This window comes from Diplotaxodon limnothrissa, linkage group LG12 (genome assembly GCF_057381915.1).
Source record: "Diplotaxodon limnothrissa isolate DT_005_m linkage group LG12, D_limnothrissa_male_GT1.1, whole genome shotgun sequence".
In the NCBI taxonomy this organism is placed as follows: Eukaryota; Metazoa; Chordata; class Actinopteri; order Cichliformes; family Cichlidae; genus Diplotaxodon; species Diplotaxodon limnothrissa.
In genome coordinates, this window is record NC_140607.1 from 16,973,238 (window position 1) to 16,993,995 (window position 20,758).

At 41.5% G+C, this 20,758-nt stretch overlaps 1 protein-coding gene across 3 annotated transcripts in view; it reads left to right on the plus strand.

Annotated features, from left to right (window-relative positions):
* adgrv1 (adhesion G protein-coupled receptor V1) overlaps nucleotides 1-20,758 on the plus strand; it is a 119,802-nt gene that overhangs the window by 38,551 nt on the left and 60,493 nt on the right. For all 3 annotated transcript variants that reach the window (XM_085367220.1, XM_085367222.1, XM_085367221.1), the window contains 17 exons: nucleotides 43-228; nucleotides 320-555; nucleotides 743-891; nucleotides 1,023-1,221; nucleotides 1,372-1,591; nucleotides 1,703-1,942; nucleotides 2,116-2,265; nucleotides 2,373-2,593; nucleotides 2,679-2,958; nucleotides 3,091-3,234; nucleotides 4,862-5,033; nucleotides 5,189-5,330; nucleotides 5,414-5,982; nucleotides 6,093-6,356; nucleotides 8,071-8,188; nucleotides 8,311-8,482; nucleotides 8,575-8,817. In XM_085367220.1, coding sequence (XP_085223346.1) covers nucleotides 43-228; nucleotides 320-555; nucleotides 743-891; nucleotides 1,023-1,221; nucleotides 1,372-1,591; nucleotides 1,703-1,942; nucleotides 2,116-2,265; nucleotides 2,373-2,593; nucleotides 2,679-2,958; nucleotides 3,091-3,234; nucleotides 4,862-5,033; nucleotides 5,189-5,330; nucleotides 5,414-5,982; nucleotides 6,093-6,356; nucleotides 8,071-8,188; nucleotides 8,311-8,482; nucleotides 8,575-8,817 — 3,705 coding nt within the window. The remainder of the gene's footprint in view (nucleotides 1-42; nucleotides 229-319; nucleotides 556-742; nucleotides 892-1,022; nucleotides 1,222-1,371; nucleotides 1,592-1,702; nucleotides 1,943-2,115; nucleotides 2,266-2,372; nucleotides 2,594-2,678; nucleotides 2,959-3,090; nucleotides 3,235-4,861; nucleotides 5,034-5,188; nucleotides 5,331-5,413; nucleotides 5,983-6,092; nucleotides 6,357-8,070; nucleotides 8,189-8,310; nucleotides 8,483-8,574; nucleotides 8,818-20,758) is intronic.

Consider the following 20,758-nt stretch of genomic DNA (forward strand, 5'->3'; position numbering starts at 1 on the left):
ATTTCCATAAAATTATCACAGTCACATCTTTTCTGATGTTAGGTCTTGGATGATGAACTTCCTGAGACGCGCCGTGAGTATCAGCTTACACTGACCTCTGCTACTGCAGGACTGGACATAAGTCCCACGGCCGGGCGTGCCAGAATTATTATGGCAGCAAGCGACAACCCATATGGCCTTTTCTCTTTCACCCAGAACCAGATCAATACAACTGAGAAGGAAGGAATGGTAAAGTCATAAAAAAATACCCTGGTACATGATGTATCATCTGGTGTAGTTTCATAACCCACAGCAATATAATTTAATTTCTTTTCTTCAGGTTAATGTGAGTATCATTCGCTCCTTTGGCAATGAGGGCAGTGTGTTGGTGACCTATGAGTCATCAAGTAGCACAGCACTCAGTGGACTGGACTTTGCTCCAGCTTCAGGGCAGCTGCTACTCACCCCTGGCCAGAAGTTGCAACAAGTGGCCTTGCATATCCTGGATGACAGTCTTCCAGAGGGGCCTGAGGTGTTTTTTGTTAACATCACTGCAGTGGCACTAGACAATATCAGGTAAGAAAGGTTAAGAAGGTGCATTAGATTTATAATCTTGTTGAGACGGTGCTGTTATTCCATAGATATTGCTGATTGCAAGGATGCAAATAGAAAAAAATCCATGCATACCAGTGACCTAAAATATCTGCTGATGTGAAAGAGTTCATAGGCAACTAGTTGTTCTGTGTCTCCCTCTTGTGGCCAGAGATGTTGACTACACTGTGAGAGAGTCAGGTCTACAACTGGACCAGCCTCCAGCCGTAGGCAGCATCTCTTCTCTGGCTGTCATCATACTACAGAATGATAATGTTGAAGGTATCCTGGAGTTCAGGCAGGACTATGTTAACATTACAGGTAACAAAAGCAAGCAGTTTTTTGTCTTGTAAAATGCTGAAGTTGCACAATTTGCTACAAACTGTTTGACTTAATTATAAGTTTATTTCTGCATAAATAATTCTTTTTTATCATGCCTTTCTTGCTTCCAGTTGAAGAGGATGTTGGCACCCTGTTGATCCCAGTGGTGAGAAGACTGGGCACATACGGGCGAGTCTCTGCTCAGTTTTTTTCTAGAAGCTTGACTGCAGCACCTGATGTTGACTATATCCTGTATAATGGCTCAGTGACATTTGTGCATGGACAGAATACCAGCTACATTAATGTCACTATCATAGATGATCTGGACAGGTGAGAAGAATAACTAAAAAAAATCTACAAGTCTACCTTAAAGTATACAGTATATTTATTCCACACACAGATACACACCTAGATGAAAACACACAGTTAACAAAAAAGACATTATTTCATTCTACAACTACTGTAAATCTCCTTCCCCAGTGAATATGCAGAGGTATTTGAGGTTGTGCTGGTTGGAGCTACAGAGGGTGCCGTTCTAGGCTCCCAAAATATTGTGAGGGTAACCATCGGTAAGAGCGACTCTCCAAGTGGGGTTGTCAGTTTCCTCAATGAAAGCCTAATCACCGTGGCCAATCCCAACTCCACTCTGAAACTCAGTCTGGTTTTGGAGAGATCAGGCGGCCTTGTGGGCAATGCAACGGTATGAGGAACAATGCTATAAAAATAAATCGCATCATTGCAGCTTACTGCTAGAGCACGTTGGTTTCCATGGTGACATCATACAGTTCAAACTAGCCCTCTCTTTTCACAGGTTGCTTGGATAATCCTTGGCCCTAACAGTAGAGAGGCTCTTCCCCTCATCAATACTGACATTAGAGGACCTGTGAACGGGTCCCTGTTCTTCAAGGATGGAGAGAAAAGCACGCACACCATAGAGCTGCGGATTCTCCCTCATGGGGAAGTAGAGGTGGAAGAGACATTTGTTATAGAGCTCAATATTCTGTCTGGAGAGATGGATGTTGATCCTCAGGCTAGTTCCATAACACTGAAGGTATTTCACCATGTAATGACTGCAAACTTGATTTCGCCATCATTAATCAGTTCGCTCATATTGTTGTGCACAGTTTCTCTTTCAGAGCACTTTTTTCGCTGAAGGCAAGTTGTACTGGAATTAAGCTCGGCACCGCAATCATTCCTTTTCTCCAAATGTTTTTTGTCTGTCAGATAGAGAAATTTGGTGATCCCAATGGTATCGTCCAGTTTACTGAGGATGCGCTTCGAGAGCGTGTCTACAATGAATCCACAGAAGCAGAGGGCCCATTGAACATTTCCTATCTGATTATGCGCAGAGAGGGTGTCATGGGTAACATCACGGTATGGTCATATCTTAAATATACATTTACTGTTTACTAATAATATCCTGCTTAAACGAAAAATATAATACTTTTACTTTTGTAAACACAACCATATCGTATCCTCAGGTGCACTGGCGAATACAGAGTGACTCAGATATTGCAGGTGACTTTCTAGCCTTAACTGGCTCAGTGATGATTCGGGAAGGCCAAAGAGAAGCAGAAATCGTCCTTAAGCTGATGCCTGATACAGTGCCAGAGCTAGAGGAGCTCTACATTCTTCAGCTCATATTTGTGGAGGGTGGGGGTACTCTGGATGCCAACCCGAATCTGATCAGAGCTCGCATCAGGTTTGTTATTTGATCAGTTAGAAATGGTAGTAGAAAAATCAAAGACTGAATGACCTTAAAATTACTATTCCTCTCTCTCCCACAGGGTGCCTGCTAACGATGAGCCTCATGGGGTTTTTTCTTTGAACTCCAAGCAGCAGTTTATAGTAGTCACAGGCTCGGGGTCAGAGGTCAGCAGAGCTATGGTTATAAATGTGACACGGCTTGCTGGGCTATTTGGCAATGCTAGTGTAGGCTACAGGATCACAGGTGGGATAGATGAAGTGATGGACATAACAGAGATACTGGGTGGAAAAGCTGAAGGACGACTGCTCTTAAAAGAGGGACAGAGCTTCAGTGCTATTTCTCTACCCATCAGCAGCCAGGTGAGAAAAAGCACGTTTAGTGACTCGTGTATAGAGAATTACCCGTACACAAAGTGAACACACCTTCTACAATAGAATAGTTTATAATATCTTGAATCCCTTGTTTATTTCACCTGTTTCTTCCCACCGTAGGCATTTTTGTCAGTGGGTGCAAGCATCACCGCAGAGCTCACTGATGTTAGACTTGTCAGTGTCGTCCTTGGCTCTTTGCCACGCCTTCTTCACGAGGCCAGAGTTGCTACAGTGATTGTACCTGAAGAAGCTGCTAACTCAGAGGTGAATTGTAATTTTTTTTCTATATTTAAATGGCTTACCTGTTAGACAGAAACTGTTGCCAGTTATCAGAGAAAGACACTCCTGGAGATATGCTCACTGTGTGCGTTTGCAGGTATTTCTTTCCATTATAAATATGGAATTATGTGTCAGTTTTTCTGAGTCAGGGTAGAGTAATTTACACAGATATTGACAAAAATTGATTAATAAATATCATTTTACTAGTCATTTGATGACAAACCTTGATATTTAGCACTGTATTCATCTGACTCCTCTCCACATAGGTTTTCAGATCATTTAAAATTTGAAGAAAAACTTTCAAAGTGAGGCATTGATGAGTCATTGATTATTTTGTGTACATTTATCTGTTTTTAATACAAGTATCTGAACCTGGTGTCGTTAGATATTAAATTTACATGACATCTTACACATAACCATTAAATATAACCCTTCTACTTTACAGGGAGTGCAGAATTATTAGGCAAGTCGTATTTCTGAGGAATAATTTTATTATTGAACAACAACCATGTTCTCAATGAACCCAAAAAACTCATTAATATCAAAGCTGAATGTTTTTGGAAGTAGTTTTTAGTTTGTTTTTAGTTTTAGCTACTCAATGGGGTTCAGATCAGGTGAACAAGGTGGCCATGTCATTAGTTTTTCTTCTTTTATACCCTTTCTTGCCAGCCACGCTGTGGAGTACTTGGACGCGTGTGATGGAGCATTGTCCTGCATGAAAATCATGTTTTTATTGAAGGATGCAGACTTCTTCCTGTACCACTGCTTGAAGAAGGTGTCTTCCAGGAACTGGCAGTAGGACTGGGAGTTGAGCTTGACTCCATCCTCAACCCGAAAAGGCCCCACAAGCTCATCTTTGATGATACCAGCCCAAACCAGTACTCCACCTCCACCTTGCTGGCGTCTGAGTCGGACTGGAGCTCTCTGCCCTTTACCAATCCAGCCACGGGCCCATCCATCTGGCCCATCAAGACTCACTCTCATTTCATCAGTCCATAAAACCTTAGAAAAACCAGTCCTGAGATATTTCTTGGCCCAGTCTTGACGTTTCAGCTTGTGTGTCTTGTTCAGTGGTGGTCGTCTTTCAGCCTTTCTTACCTTGGCCATATCTCTGAGTATTGCACACCTTGTGCTTTTGGGCACTCCAGTGATGTTGCAGCTCTGAAATATGGCCAAACTGGTGGCAAGTGGCATCTTGGCAGCTGCACGCTTGACTTTTCTCAGTTCATGGGCAGTTATTTTGCGCCTTGGTTTTTCCACACGCTTCTTGTGACCCTGTTGACTATTTTGAATGAAACGCTTGATTGTTCGATGATCACGCTTCAGAAGCTTTGCAATTTTGAGACTGCTGCATCCCTCTGCAAGATATCTCACTATTTTTGACTTTTCTGAGTCATTAGACCACACCCCTTCTCATTACAGAGATGCACATCACCTAATATGCTTAATTGGTGGTAGGCTTTTGAGCCTATACAGCTTGGAGTACGACAACATGCATGAAGAGGATGATGTGGACAAAATACTCAATTGCCTAATAATTCTGCACTCCCTGTATGTGAGGGCACCAAAGTAACACCATTATTAACTGTCCTCTATCATTTATGTTCTGTAGGTTGGCTTTGCTTCACTGGCTCTGCAGGTTTCAAGCGTGGAAACAGGGATTTGTGTGGCAAATGTGACACGAAAAGGGCTGTTTGGAGACATCAGGGTGCAATGGAAGGCTGGGTATCCTTTAGGAGAGACTCTGCCTGGCTTTAAAGCCGGAGCAATCATCCCAAACTCAGGTAAAACAGTGAGAAAAAGACAAGGATTGAGCTCTGAAAGACTTAAGTTGTGTAGTATTTTTTTCACTAAAATTTTCAAGGTGTAGTGTTTCTGCGCACTAAACGCTGCACGTCCTCTTCTAACAGTTGATAGTGAGCTCCTTCTTTATATTTAGGTTCACTAACCCTGGCCCATGGAGAAAGGAGTAAAGCCATATCGCTAACAGCAGTTGCCGATTCATTGGATCCAGCTTCTTATGCTATACACCTCACCACTGCTGCCTCCAGCTCTGCTGGAGCTGATGCTGTCAAGTTCAGGTAGTTGGTACACTGAATATTGGACTGCTACTTACTCATTGAATTTCACATGTGACCTCACTCTAATTCCTCTCCCTGCACAGGTCAGGTTTTACAGTGGCAGAGGTGGAGCCACTGGGGATCTACCAGTTTTCCTCTGATTCCCGCCAGATTGTTATTGCAGAAGACATCCAGACTATTACACTTTATATTCAGAAACTTTACGGTTCTCGTAGCAATACCACCTACCTGTCATTTAGAACAACAGCAGGGAGCGCAACAGCAGGAGAGGACTTTTTGGCTGTACCAGATGGCCGTTTGGTCTTCAACTCACCTTACCAAACCAACGCTTCATTAAGCCTTTCAGTGCTTGATGACTCCCTTTCCGAACCTGATGAGTACTTCCATGTAAACCTGACAGATGTTCAAGTTCTTAATCAGGACTTAGCGTGGGCACATACCTCTCCTCGCCTTAACCCTCAGCACAGTGCCGCCACCGTCACCATCCTGGCTAGTGATGCAACTGGTGGAATACTGAGTATTGGACCTGATCTGATCCAGGTACAAGAGGACATGGATGAGGAAACCCAGCAGGCGCGCAGCGTGGTTCTGAGGGTGCGCAGGTCTGCTGGTTTTGATGGGGCTGTGCGGGTTCGAGTCCAAGCCTATGGAGGTGTGTGTGCTGCATGTCTTTTACATCGATATTGTGGGACAGTGTATTGTGTTATTTAGTGTAATGTGTAAAAATTTTCTCTAACTTTTGTTGGGGTTTTTTTCTTTTAGATGGAAGTACAACTCAGCTACCCATCAATCTAAAACCTGTTGGGAACCTTGCAAAGGAAGAGCAGGACTTCCGCTTGGTGTCCCCTATAGTGTCCCTGCAAGCTGGTGAGAATGAGACAGAGGTTATCCTCTTCATCCTGGATGACTCAGAGCCTGAGGGACAGGAAGTATTCTATGTTTACCTCAGTGATCCAGAGGGAGGAGCACAGATCACAAACACTTCTCTCCAGGGATTTGGAGCTTTTGCCAAAATCACTATTCTTGGTAAATGCATGAAAGAGGCTTTATGGTATACGTTCTAATAACTATGTAATGTGTATTCCTCTACAGTGGGGCAAAAAAGTATTTAGTCAGCCACCGATTGTGCAAGTTCCCCCACTTAAAATGATGACAGAGGTCAGTAATTTGCACCAGAGGTACACTTCAACTGTGAGAGACAGAATGTGAAAAAAAAATCCATGAATTCACATGGTAGGATTTGTAAAGAATTTATTCGTAAATTAGGGTGGAAAATAAGTATTTGGTCACCTCAAACAAGGAAAATCTCTGGCTCTCACAGACCTGTAACGTCTTCTGTAAGAAGCTTTTCTTTCCCCCACTCGTTACCTGTATGAATGGCACCTGTTTGAACTCATCATCTGTATAAAAGACACCTGTCCACAGCCTCAAACAGTCAGACTCCAAACGCCGCCATGGCCAAGACCAAAGAGCTTTCGAAGGACACCAGGAAAAGTATTGTAGACCTGCACCAGACTGGGAAGAGTGAATCTACAATAGGCAAGCAGCTTGGTGTGAAAAAAATCAACTGTGGGAGCAATCATCAGAAAATGGAAGACATACAAGACCACTGATAATCTCCCTCGATCTGGGGCTCCACGCAAGATCTCATCCCGTGGGGTCAAAATGATCATGAGAACGGTGAGCAAAGATCCCAGAACCACACGGGGGGGACCTGGTAAATGACCTGCAGAGAGCTGGGACCAAAGTAACAAAGGTCACCATCAGTAACACACTACAACGGCAGGGAATCAAATCCCGCAGTGCCAGACGTGTTCCGCTGCTGAAGCCAGTGCATGTCCAGGTCCGTCTGAAGTTTGCCAGAGAGCACATGGATGATACAGCAGAGGATTGGGAGAATGTCATGTGGTCAGATGAAACCAAAGTAGAACTTTTTGGTATAAACTCAACTCGTCGTGTTTGGAGGAAGAAGAATACTGAGTTGCATCCCAAGAACACCATACCTACTGTGAAGCATGGGGGTGGAAACATCATGCTATGGGGCTGTTTTTCTGCCAAGGGGACAGGACGACTGATCAGTGTTAAGGACAGAATGAATGGGGCCATGTATCGTGAGATTTTGAGCCAAAACCTCCTTCCATCAGTGAGAACTTTGAAGATGAAACGAGGCTGGGTCTTCCAACATGACAATGATCCAAAACACACCGCCCGGGCAACAAAGGAGTGGCTCCGTAAGAAGCATTTGAAAGTCCTGGAGTGGCCTAGCCAGTCTCCAGACCTCAACCCCATAGAAAATCTGTGGCGGGAGTTGAAAGTCCGTGTTGCTCGGCGACAGCCCCAAAACATCACTGCTCTCGAGAAGATCTGCATGGAGGAATGGGCCAAAATACCAGCTACTGTGTGTGCAAACCTGGTAAAGACCTATAGTAAACGTTTGACCTCTGTTATTGCCAACAAAGGTTATGTTACAAAGTATTGAGTTGTATTTTTGTTATTGACCAAATACTTATTTTCCACCCTGATTTACGAATAAATTCTTTACAAATCCTACCATGTGGATTCATGGATTTTTTTTTCACATTCTGTCTCTCACAGTTGAAGTGTACCTCTGGTGCAAATTACTGACCTCTGTCATCATTTTAAGTGGGGGAACTTGCACAATTGGTGGCTGACTAAATACTTTTTTGCCCCACTGTATTTTGATTGTTTTGTTTTCTCTGTTTCTTTCCTTTCACACCAGGGAGTGACTTCCATAACGGCATTGTAGGATTTAGCCTTAATTCTCTGATGGGAAAGGTTTTGGATGAAGATTCAGAGAATAGAACTGCTCTGCTCTCTCTGCAGAGACAGGAAAACAGGTAATGAAACACACCTTCTTTCTCATTTCTGCTTAACAAGTGGCGTTGATAAAAACACATCTCCTTTTAATGGTTCCATTATCAATGTGTTTTTTCCTTATGCCATTTTTCCTTCCGCTCAGAGCTTTTGAGGATCTGCAGGTCTTCTGGAGAGCGACCTTCGACAAGACATCGCTAACACTTGTCAATAATGGAGTCAACCTAACTACACAGCTTGTTCGGACCTCAGGAACAGCGACCTGTAGGAGAGGCGAGATAATTTGCACTCTCACTCTGGAGGTTGTGAATGATGATGTAAGGCAGGCAGTGGATGTAGACACTTGTAGATGTTATAGCACTTTTCCTTTATTTCTAGTCTTGAAATGTGCTAATCTGTTCTACTGTAGGAACCAGAATACCAGGCATGGTTCCTAGTGGAGATTTATCAAGTGGGTGCTGGAGCTACCATTAATGAGACCACCCGTTTTTCCAACATCACCTTAGCAGAGAGCGACAACCCAAATGGCGTTGTGTACTTTGCTGTGGGCCACAGACTCCCCATCGCCACCCTGACAACAACAAGCCTCATCCTCCAAGTTTACAGACAAGCAAGCACAGCTTCTGCCATGTCTGTACAGTATCGGACACTGGTAAGAGACAACGACATGCTTTATGTAGAAATTAAGCACAGGTAGAACTGGGGTACATTGCATAAACAGTTATACTTGAAACAAGCCAAATATTCTTAAATCTGACAAAAGTTTCTTGTTTTGAGAAGAAAAAAATTCTGCCAGTGGGCTGAGCAAAAGTTACTTGACTAGAATTGTTAAAACTAGCAAATGAATCTATGCCTTTTAACTAGACAAAACTGTCTAAAATTTATGCTTAAATGAAGAAAATTTGACTTACTGCAAGGAAAGAGACTGAATTGTTTCTTTCTTGATTGAGTTAAATATATAAAAATTAAATCTCAACTCTGACAACAATAATTAGAAAAAAGTGCTGAGAATAAGACACCATCTGTTCAAAAAGCTACAAAAAATATGGGACTTTATCTTAAAGCAAGACACCAGAAGCACTCTTCTTTTTTGCACTTTTATTGACACAGCAACGGGTCAGTAACTCAACTTTAACAGTACTGAGGTCTAATTCCAGGAGACTCATGTCTAACATTACCTACATTTGAGCAGGGTACTGTGTAACATGGCCACTGTAAGAAGTGCATATTCCAGATACTCTTAACAGGAATAATAACAGTATAAAATACTCATGACTGAATGTATCAAACATACATTTTGCTGCAGCTTGAAGCAATCAGCATTCAAAATCCTAGATTGCATAACTTTTTAGAAGAACAGCTTTAAAGATCACACAAACAAACGTGTCTTACATGAAGATGCAGTGACTGAGCATAACAGAGTGGAAAAGGTTACAGCACCTGGTATTGCATAAACAGATTATTTTGATTTTGTGCAAAAATTATGATTACTTCTCTGTCAGTGCGCCCCAGGGTGGCTGTGGCTACAATGTAGCTTGCCATCACCAGTGTGTGAATGTGTGGATGACTGGATGTGTAAAGCGCTTTGGGGTCCTTAGGGACTAGTAAAGCGCTATATAAATACAGGCCATTTACCATTTACTTCACATTTTAATATTTTTAATGATAACATTATTAGGTTTTTAATGTCCCTTACTGCAGAATAAAGGTTTCTTATGAAAGTTTTGTTTTGTTTTTATCTTTAGCTCCATTCTAAGAAAATGACCAGTTTCAAGTGTCCTCAGTGTAGGACACATACAGGATGTCATGCTGAAATGTAAAGCACTTACAATAGAAGACAAACAACAACTTATTCCAGCCTAATTGATGACATTTATGGCATTTGTTTTCTGTGCTGACTGATATGCTGCTCAGTGCTTTGCTGCCTGCTTTTAAATCAGATGTCACTCTGAACATAAACACAAGCTACATGTGATGTCTCTGATGTGTATCTGTTTCTACCCGTGCTGATGCTAGCATGACTAAAGCTAGCCAAGCAGCAGTAAATATGTGAAGTAAGGAAGAAGGATATACTCATCAAACAAACAGGATCATAAGAATATAAAACCACGAGCACTACAAATGTAACAGAAATACGTTGACATAAAATGGCATGTTATTTGAAATCTACACGAAACAATGACACAACTACTTTTTTTCAATTTTTTCAATTTATTTATTTTTTACCAATTGTCCAAATTAGTCTGTGATTGGCCTGAGTGTGACAGAAATCATATTTATATACAACTAAATATGACTCAGCAAACATGTTTTAAATGGATGATTCCTCACTTGATGACGAATGATCCATTTCCATATTTGCTGAGTCTTAAATTTGATGTCAGTGAACTTACCAGTGGTTGGTGTTAAAAAAAAAGCCCCCAAATCCCCTATGAGCAAGCACTTTGCGACAGTGGAGAGGAAAAACTCCCTCTTAATGGGAAGAAACCTCTGACAGAACCGGGCTCAGGAAGGGGTGGCCTTCTGTCTCGACCGAGAGGGGTTCAAATGTTCACTGACAATTTAGTTGTATATAAATATGATTTTTAGGACTTGATGTTGACACCAATTATGTGAAATTGGGGACGCACACAGTTCCGCTTCTTCTTGTTCTTCTTCTTCTTACTTGGCGGAATCTCTGGCAGGCTCTTAACTTCATTCTCGAGTTCAGCCACCTTGACATTGAGCATTTTCTGTTTGTCTCGTAGACTTTGCAAAGATCCCTGTACAGAAAATGCAGCTGACTCTTCTTTTTCGATCTTCTGTTGTTCTGTGGTGTCTTTTTCTTTCTGAGGCTCCTGCAGAGACATTGCAGTGGATGGCAGTGAGTCCTCTTTTTCCATCTTCTCCTGTTCTCCAGTCTCGTTTTCTTTCAGAGGCTCACATTTATGCATTTCATTTGCAGCAGTGGACTTTTGTTCTTTGTGCTGCTGTGGGATTTTAAGTGAGCAATCTTTGGCCTCTTTCAGCTCTCGCTCAGGAGATTCTTTCTTCAAATCATGAAGGGCCTTGTTGGGGCAGAGCTGGGATTTCAGGTCACTGATTTCCAGGTTGAGTGTCTCCTGCTCCTGCCTATGTTTAACAGCCTGCTCTTCAAGCTGATTTTGAGCTGCTAGGAGCTGTTTCTGGAGCATCTCAATCTGCTCCTGCTGAATCCTACATTTGAGCTCAAATTCAGCCTCCTTAGAGGACTTCAGTCCTACAGAGTCAGTGTGTGAAGCCTCTGTGGTTGGAGTGGCAGACTCCACACACTGCTCTGTGGTAGGGTGGCTGATTTGGTCCTGCAGGGTAGCAATCACCTCATCCAATATGACAATAGCTTCATTGTCATTTGTGAGAGTGTCTGTCTCACTGATGTCATTGGGCTTATTACTAGAAGCCTCTTCCAGCTGCTCTATGAGGTCTTTAATCGTTTCCTCATAATTTCGCTTGTTCTCGTGAATTTCTTCACGAAGTTTGTTCACCTCAAGCTGGTGATAAGAGGCCCTCTTGTTTGCACCTACCATTTTACAGTAAAGGTTGTTCTGATGGTATTGGGAGGCTTCCAGTTGGTGTCTGAGAGCAGCAATCTCGTGCCAGGGATTAAACGGGGGTCTAGATGTGGGATTGGGCTGATATTGCCAAGTCCCCCCATTAGGCACAGGGTTTGGTCTGCTGTGGTTCTTCCCATTTCCCTCTCTCTCCATGTCCTCCTTTGCATTTGAAATGGGGAGGGATTCAGCCTTTTCTTTTTCAGGAGTGGCTTCAGTGTTTTTTTGCACTTCTTCATTTTTCGGGTTTGCTCCATAACCCGTGCTGTTTTGAGCTTCAAGAAGAGCCCGGTCATATGCCCGAGTAATTGGTCTTCTTGGTTCTTCAGCCACTCTTTTCTGTTTTTGCTTTTGTTGTTTCTTTGGTTTCACAACCGTTTCCTTTGGTGGTTGTGCCACAGGAGGCTTTTCAGTATTTGGTTGTGCGGCTTTTTTTGCTTCTGCCATTGTAGATGCGTCAGCGTTTGCGTCTGCGTTTCTCTGCGTCTGCCTTGTCTTTGTTTTAACAACCAGGTTGTTTTGTGTTTCTGCCATCCGAGATCCACTGAAGTTGGTTGAATGTCTCCCCTATTTATAGGTTTTTCAGTAGAATGTGAACAGTGACATCACAGGCTGTTCCTGTGATGTCACTGTTCCTTTGAAGTGCCATGATTAGAACAATTCAAAATAAAATGCCCACAAACCTAATGTAAAGGAAAGGCTTTTATTTTGTAGCACATACTGAATTAACACTATAAAAGCTACTCTACAGGAATTGCAGTAAAAAATAAAACTAAAGAAAAATATGTTTTTTAAATGGTTGTTAAAAAAACTAACCAAAGTAGAAGACAACTGTTTAGTGGAAAGTATTCGACATTCTAGAGATTCTCAGGCATAATAACTTCTTTCATAATTTAAACAAGGACAGGTAGAAAACGTTCATATTTAGTGAAAGATATTTATTAACATTATCCAATGAGAGTTACTGAATGTCTGTAGGCAGTGAGATCTTGGTGGTTGCCGAGGCAACAGAATGTCATCTATGTTTTGTTTTAAATTCAGTTTCAATGCTGAAGCTAAGAAACAACAGACTGCAGAGGGAGACTTTAATAGAGGTTTACTAACTCTTACTATCATATACATTGTGGAAAAATCTGTCTTTATTTAGCATAATATATTTGTTATAAGCACTAAATATGTTTGATGATTAACTGACGATGAACACTAACGTACCAAGCTGAAAATTCTGCTCACCAGTCAGCAGCTTATATTCACAAAAAACGGATAAATCTACGATCCATGCAACTCTAACCAGCCAACAAAAACATGTGTTCATAATACAAAACAAGTTTACTTTGTGAAATGTTAAAAGGTACAAAAAATAAAACAATATGTTTTCAAGACTTTTTCACAAGTTCCTATATCTCACTGAAATATCTGTAGCTGATTTCTCGTATTTTAAGTGTGATGAGAAATTTTGACTAGAAACAAGACAAATATACTTGATAAGATTTTGAGTTTTTGCAGTGTATATGCAGCTGATTGGTTTGGTCTTTAACCAACATGGAATCATTTATGTTGGGCAGCTGTGGCTATGCGTACTAATCAGTGCTTCAGTCCCCAATGCTATCAGTCCACACGTCAAAGGGCAAGATACTGAACCTTCGATTGTCCCCAATGCATTTGGGTGTGAATGAAATGTATGACTATGACTTCTAGTTCAAAAAGGGCTATTTATGTATTTAAGTCCAGTTGTTGCTCATTCACTGTTACCTTGAACGTGTCATGCTATCACCACTCTGTGTAACAGATATTTCCTATATAAGCAAATATGTTTTACACTATTTACCTACTGAAATGAAATCGTAACTCCAGAAAAATGTTTAACTGTTTATTTCTGGAATAATAATAATGCATTTCTTGCATTTCTCATGGCTTCTAATGGGGGCCTTTCTTAAAATTACTGGTCCCAGTAACAAAGACGCTTGTCGACTCAGAAATCGAGGGAAAACCAACAACACACCCGGCAGAACATTATGTTATTTACACGGGTGCACATAAGTGGTCCGCAGGTGCGCATTCGCTGTCAAAATAAAAGACGCGCACCAGATAAGAAGTTGCAACACGCGTTTGCGTCCATATAAAAGGCACTGTTTTTGTCCGCTAGAGTGGGATTTTCACGGCACATTGTGCACCACATCTCTGTGCGTTCATCATTTGTTTGAAGCCAGCTCACCTCCTGCAACCACTTTTCCGAGAACACGCGCTTCTTTTGTGGTTCGGACTCCTTCTGACATTTCTTTGGAGGTGGAGGAACACCAAAGTAATTGCTTATTAAAGGAGCTTGCTTCTTCGACATCTTTAAGTGTTCTAAACAAATGTCTGTCCTCCTCCAGAAAATCTTATGTACGCAAACACGCGTTGCAACTTCTTATCTTGTGCGCGTTTTTTATTTTGACAGCGAATGCGCACCTGCGGACCACTTATGTGCATCCCTGGTTATTTAGCTTGTCATATTGCAGCCACAGAAATTCTTTTGTCCATGAAACCATAAAGCTGCACTTTCCTTTTGTTCTTTTCCGTTTTGTGGTAAGCTTTTCTTTGGCTGTCACTTCTTCACCCTGACCTGTCTTATTTGGCTGAACTAAAATATATATCCTGCTGCTTTTACACACGCACTCACGTTGTCAGCGATTCTCTGCGCGATCAACCTCTCACATGTTTAAGCTTGCTGCGGGAGATTTCACTTGTCATGTTTGCATAGTAAGCTAACGATTGATAAGACGATGTCAGAGGAATTGGTGCGCAAATTATCGTCACTCACCAATCAGTACTGTCGCTCTCTATGCGCAGTTCGCGCGATTGCAAAGTGAAGCAAAAAACAAGCGCAAATTCAAACGCGATTTCAATATGTGACATATTGACAGTGGCTCACCGATGCCAATGACATAATTACCCAACTACATTGCCGAAAGAATGCAAAAGCATTGACATATATTTTTCCTACCTATGATAGCCCGACGGGCAGGGCTGAGATAGATTTTGGTAGCCCGACTGGAAAAATCGCTAGCCCTGGGACGTCGGGCTAGCGATTTTGCGAGCCCTGCTCTAGAAACAACAAGTAGGCCTGCAGAGCGAGAGCGAAGTGCTCTAATAGGGTGATATGGTACTACAAGGTCATTAAGATAAGATGGGGCCTGATTATTTAAGACCTTGTATGTGAGGAGCAGGATTTTGAATTCAATTCTGGATTTAACAGGAAGCCAATGAAGGGAAGCCAAAACAGGAGAAATCTGCTCTCTCTTTCTAGTCCCTGTCAGTACTCTTGCTGCAGCATTTTGGATTAGCTGAAGGCTTTTCAGCGAGTTTTTTGGACATCCTGATAATAATGAATTACAGTAGTCCAGCCTGGAAGTAATAAATGCATGAACTAGTTTTTCAGCATCACTCTGAGACAGATATTTCTAATTTTTAGAGATGTTGCACAAATGGAAGAACGCAGTCTTACATATTTGTTTAATATGTGCGTTGAAGGACATATCCTGGTCAAAAATGACTCCAAGGTTCCTCACAGCGTTACTGGAGGCCAAGGTAACGCCATCCAGAGTAAGAATCTGGTTAGATACCATATTTCTAAGATTTTCAGGGCCGAGTACAATAACCTCAGTTTTATCTGAATTAAGAAGCAGAAAGTTAGCGGCCATCCAGGTCTTTATGTCTTTAAGACATTCCTGCAGTTTAACTAATTGGTGTGTGTTATCTGGCTTCATGGACAGATAGAGCTGGGTGTCATCTGCATAGCAGTGAAAATGTATGCTATGTCTTCTAACGATACTGCCTAGTAGAGCAGGGCGATATGGCCAAAAATATTTATCACGATATATATTTGAAAATTTGCGATAACGATATAAGTGACGATATAATTGATGCAAGACAAAATACAACTCCACAATATTACTAGCGCAAAAAGGCAACCTTCCATTTATTTTCACTTAAACAAGAAGCTGGTTTTTATGTACATTAAAGCTTTATAAAAATGTAACAGTGCAAATGCAAATTCCTTGCTGAAAGTTTAACCAAAAGGCATTTCCAGTAGAAATGGGCTGACATATCCTGAGCATAACCATGTATAATATCCACTGAAGTTAAAAAGAGGTGCTTTGCAACATTAAACTGCAGTGTGCAGTACGTATTTTTCGGACCATAAGGTGCACAGGATTATAAGGCACATTAAGTGAAACAAAGCAGTCAAATAAATCAAACTTTATTAAACTCATTCTTCTTGCTTCCTCCACTTCTGTACCATTGATTCATTAATGTTGAATTCTCTGGCAGCTGCTCTATTTCCATGTTGTTGCAGTATATTAATAACTAACCTTGTATTGTGGATGGATTATCTCAGTTGTTCTCCTGACTGAAGTTTGGTCCGTTTACAGCATCCTGCCATGCGATTGCATTTGTCTCTATCTATCAGGAACCTTAACGTTAACTTTTATAAGTGGAAAAGTGTTAGTGTTCGTCCTCCAGCTTCACTGTTTATGTTATGCTAACATAGCTGTGTCGCTAGCGATCACGTAGCACATCATTATATAAATCAAATCAAATCACTTTTTATTGTCACATCACATGTGCAGGCACACTGGCACAGCACATGCGAGTGAAATTCTTGTGTGCGAGCCCCACAAGCAACAGAGATGTGCAAACACAACAACACAAACGAGCAAAATACAAGAATGGCCAACCTGAAACTAATAAATATATGTACAATATATAATAGTGTATGCATTTCTGGATGTGTATACTAAATATTTTCCTACGTGTGTGTGTGTGTGTGTGTGTGTATACACATTTTTACAAATTAAATAGTAAAAAAATAAAATAAAATAATAATAATAATAATAATAAAATATATAAAATATACAGAGTTGAATATGTGCAAAACAAGTGGCATTTATATACAGTGTGGAGTGCATAATGTTGAAGTTCCAGTAGTGAAGCTGAGGTGTCTATGACGTGTTCAGCAGTCTGATGGCTAGCCCAACTTCAGTAACCCTACAAACGTCACTGCTGTTTAGTTTCCTGTCTTCATTTATGTTGGAAGTGATAGCAGAGCTGTACGTAGGGTTGCCAACCGTCCCTTAAAATACGGAATCGTCCCGTATTTCGAAACAAAAGTACACGTCCCGTATTGAGCTAATAAGGGACGCACTTTGTCCCGTAATACAGTGAGAATCAAAAGTAGTCTATAACTTTTAATGGCATTAACGCTTTGTTTGAAAACATAATTCCCAGCCCCTCTCCTGCTTTGTGACCAATGAGCTGACAGCACACTTACGAGTATGACAATTCAGATTACCGCTCATCTCATTGGTCAAGGAAAGGTCGCTTACGGAGAAAATACCGGAAGACAACAGATGACCACAACAAGAAGCATGGCCAACAGGGAAACAAACGCCGACACTGCGGTACAAGTCTCGGACGACAGTACACCTAAAGCTGGGCAAACACTGTGCGATTTTTTCAGTCACGTTATTCAGCTCCTGCTCAAACTGCACGATTGACTCGCAGGGGTTAGAAGTTGGTAGGTCACGATGCAGGGTCTCACACTATACCGCCCGATGCTCTGATGCGACCTGAGAGCTCACACTGTGCCTCCATAAAATGAAGGTTATAACAGAAAATCTGTCGCGCTCTCTCTCTCTCCGTCTTTCACTCACACAGACACACCACCACCATCAACTTTGCTAAATTGCTAATGAAAAACATTGATCGGGCAGCTGTGATTGAGCAGCAGTGTAGATCCAACTATTTTCACGGTTGTTGTGTCGTGATAATTTCTGAGGCCACATCGAAAAGGCTCGGATGAGCTTTCCAAAGTTCTACAAGTTGTACCTCCATCGCTTGTGTCCAGATCACACGCTGCACTGCCGTGTTGCGGCGTCTTTTTCGCCGACATTTGTGTTTGCGCGTGAGCAGTGTGACAAACTGCGGTGACACCCTCCCGACCAAGCGATTGATGATCGGGAGCTGGTCGTGAGGTGTTAATCGCGTCTCGTTACCCCACGCAGGGACGTGCAGAGGGGGGGGGGGCTAGAGGGGCTTGAGCACCCGCCCCTTTCCTGATGAGTGCCCAAAGTGCCCTTTTGTTGAGGCAACTTTTAAAAAAATTTTATTTATTTTTTTATGTGTGTGTGCGTGCGGAGTCCTGTCTGTGCCCCTCAACAATAATATTTAACTATTAATCACAGTTTTGCTAAATAAAAGGATCTGGCTTGCATCAGTCACATGATCACTATTAACCAATGATCGCCCTCGACGGCAGAACGCGCTGGTTACGAGCCGGGAACGAGCTCACAAAGAGCACGCGCATTTTTTGCGGTCCGGAGCTGTAGGAGAAACACAAGTTAACTCAGAGACACAGACTGATGCGACACAACCAGTAAGTAGGTGTACAGCGTACACTGTAGTGTGTAGCACACAGGAGTATTAGCTTATTACGTACACGTTGGTAAGTTGTCTTGTTGCAACTGACGAACTGAAACAAACGAGCGTGCTGTGTGTGCAACAGCGCGACAAACATTACCTGTCCTTTTATTAACTGCACAAGTAGTGCTGGTCATAGCTGCTGGCTACCTGTGTAAGGCTGTCATGGGTCTGTAGCTCTGTCACCGTTTTAGGGAACATATTTAGTTTTAAAGTATTTAGAACATATTTAGTTTTAAAGTATTTAGAACCTATTTAGTTTTAAAGTAAGTTTCTGGGCATTTCCTGCCTTTCTGGAGGGATTATATTTCACTAAAAAACGATCTAATATGCATGTCCACATAATAATTATTATAATTATAATATATTAAAAAACACAAGCTGTATTTTAAAAAACATACATTAAGAAGCAGATTATATTAGATTTATATTTTAAATAAGACAAAAGTTGGATTTTACAGCAGTAAAATGATTGTATCTCTACAGTTTAAACATGTAATAAGCTTTGCCCTGCACAGAGTGGATAGTGAAACAAATGGAATCATCATAAATACATTATTTCATATTTATTACTTCCCCCTCCTCATTGCTTTATTATTGTAGCTCTAGTAATGAATAATAATGTAAGGATTCTGGATCAGCACCATGATGCCCATAGTATATACAGTATTCTGAAGAAGGTCTAAAATGTCACTGTGTGTGCATGTGTGTGTTTTATTTAGCTGGATTTAAAAAAATATTACTCATGATATAACATTGTGCAGACATGGCTGGTAAGGACATGAGGAGGAAACAGTAGGCGCTGTATGAGGCTACTAAAGGCAGTGCTATAACATTTTTCTGTCATCATTTTATTATAGATTAAGTGCAAGAGTTGTTAGGTGTGGATAATTAGATTATAGTTTATTGCAATAGCAAGTTGTGCCTTGTTCTCAGATGGACAGCAAGTGGAGAGTGATATATGAAATGATGGGAAGGAAGGAAGAAGAGAAGCAAAGAGTGATTCACAGGCAGAGCCGAGTTTATGTCACAGTTTTTTGTTGCCTTATGGTTCCAAGCGCTGTCACCAATCTTTGCATTTTGTTATTATCTCATGACACTTGTTTAATCAGCTACCATCTCTCCTGTGGACTTTTTAATGTCTACAGTCTCAGATCAACACAGCCCCGCCCTTCCCATATTAGATTCTTGATGAATGTGTGTTGTTGTTATTCAGCCTGGTTCAATGTGCCCCTTTTTAACTTTGAGCACCCGCCCCTTTAAACCTCTCTGCACGTCCCTGACCCCACGTATACTACACGATACACGACGCACGATGAAGGCCAAAATCGGGCCGATCGCCAAAACGGTCGCACGACTCAAAAATCGGCTCAAAATGGGCCAAAAATCGCACAGTGTAAGCCCAGCATTACACTCACACAGACACACACACCACCACCATCAACTTTGCTAAATTGCTAATGAAAAACATTGATCGGGCAGCTGTGACTGAGCAGCAATGTAAATCCAACTATTTTCACGGTTGTGTGCCTCCATCGCTTGTGTCCAGATCACACGCTGCACAGCCGTGCTGCTCCATCTTTTACACCAACGTTTACGTGTTTGCGCGCGAGCAGTGTGAGCGGCTGTGGTGAGACCCTCACGAGCGATTGATGATCGGGAGTTGGTCGTGAGGTGTTAATCACTTCTCGTTACCCCACGTATACTACACGATGCACGATGAAGGCCAAAATCGGTCCGATCACTCAAAAATCGGCTCAAAATGGGCCTAAAACCGCACAGTGTAAGCCCAGCATTAGAGCAGCAATGTTTGTTCAGAGAAAGGGAAAAATGGGAAAAGGAAAACACCTGGCTGGAAAAAGTTAATATGGGCATGTGCAGTGAATATCAGTGCTATGTGGCCAGAAGTGTGATAATATAATTTATTTTGTGTAATAAACAACTGTAAGGATAGATGATTACAACAAATAGATGACTAATACATAAAAGTAATACATAGATGAATAATGATGATGAGTTAAGATGCGTAATCATGGGAACAAGCGGGTTTACAAACAGGAGCAGCTGATTAGCATTAAGCCAATTGTACTAAATGCACTAAATGTGCACTGTTACAAGAATGTTTTTCTTTCTATTGTTTTCTATTATTTTAAGTTAAGCAGGACAGAGTTCTTTTAAAGAAAGATTTACTTATATTCTCAAAAGTTAAGCATGACAGGCTTCTGTTTAAGAAGGAGACCTGTTTTATTGTGTTAATGTTGTCATTTTGAGCTAAAAATAAATGGCTAAATGATCATTTGTTTCACATGTGTTCATATCACAAAGAATACACATCTACTTAAATCAAATTCAAGTCAAATGGTTAAAAAAATAATTTCACACACAAAAAAAGAGCTAGAAAATTCACCACACTGGGAAGGGTGAAGACAACTGGGTCGCCTGGCCCTGGCCACGAGGTGTCCCTTATTTATTTTTCAGGGAGTTGGCAACCCTAGCTGTACGTTTGAATTTTTTCAGAAATCTCTCAGTCAGAACATGCAATATCATGCTTAAGTAACTAGC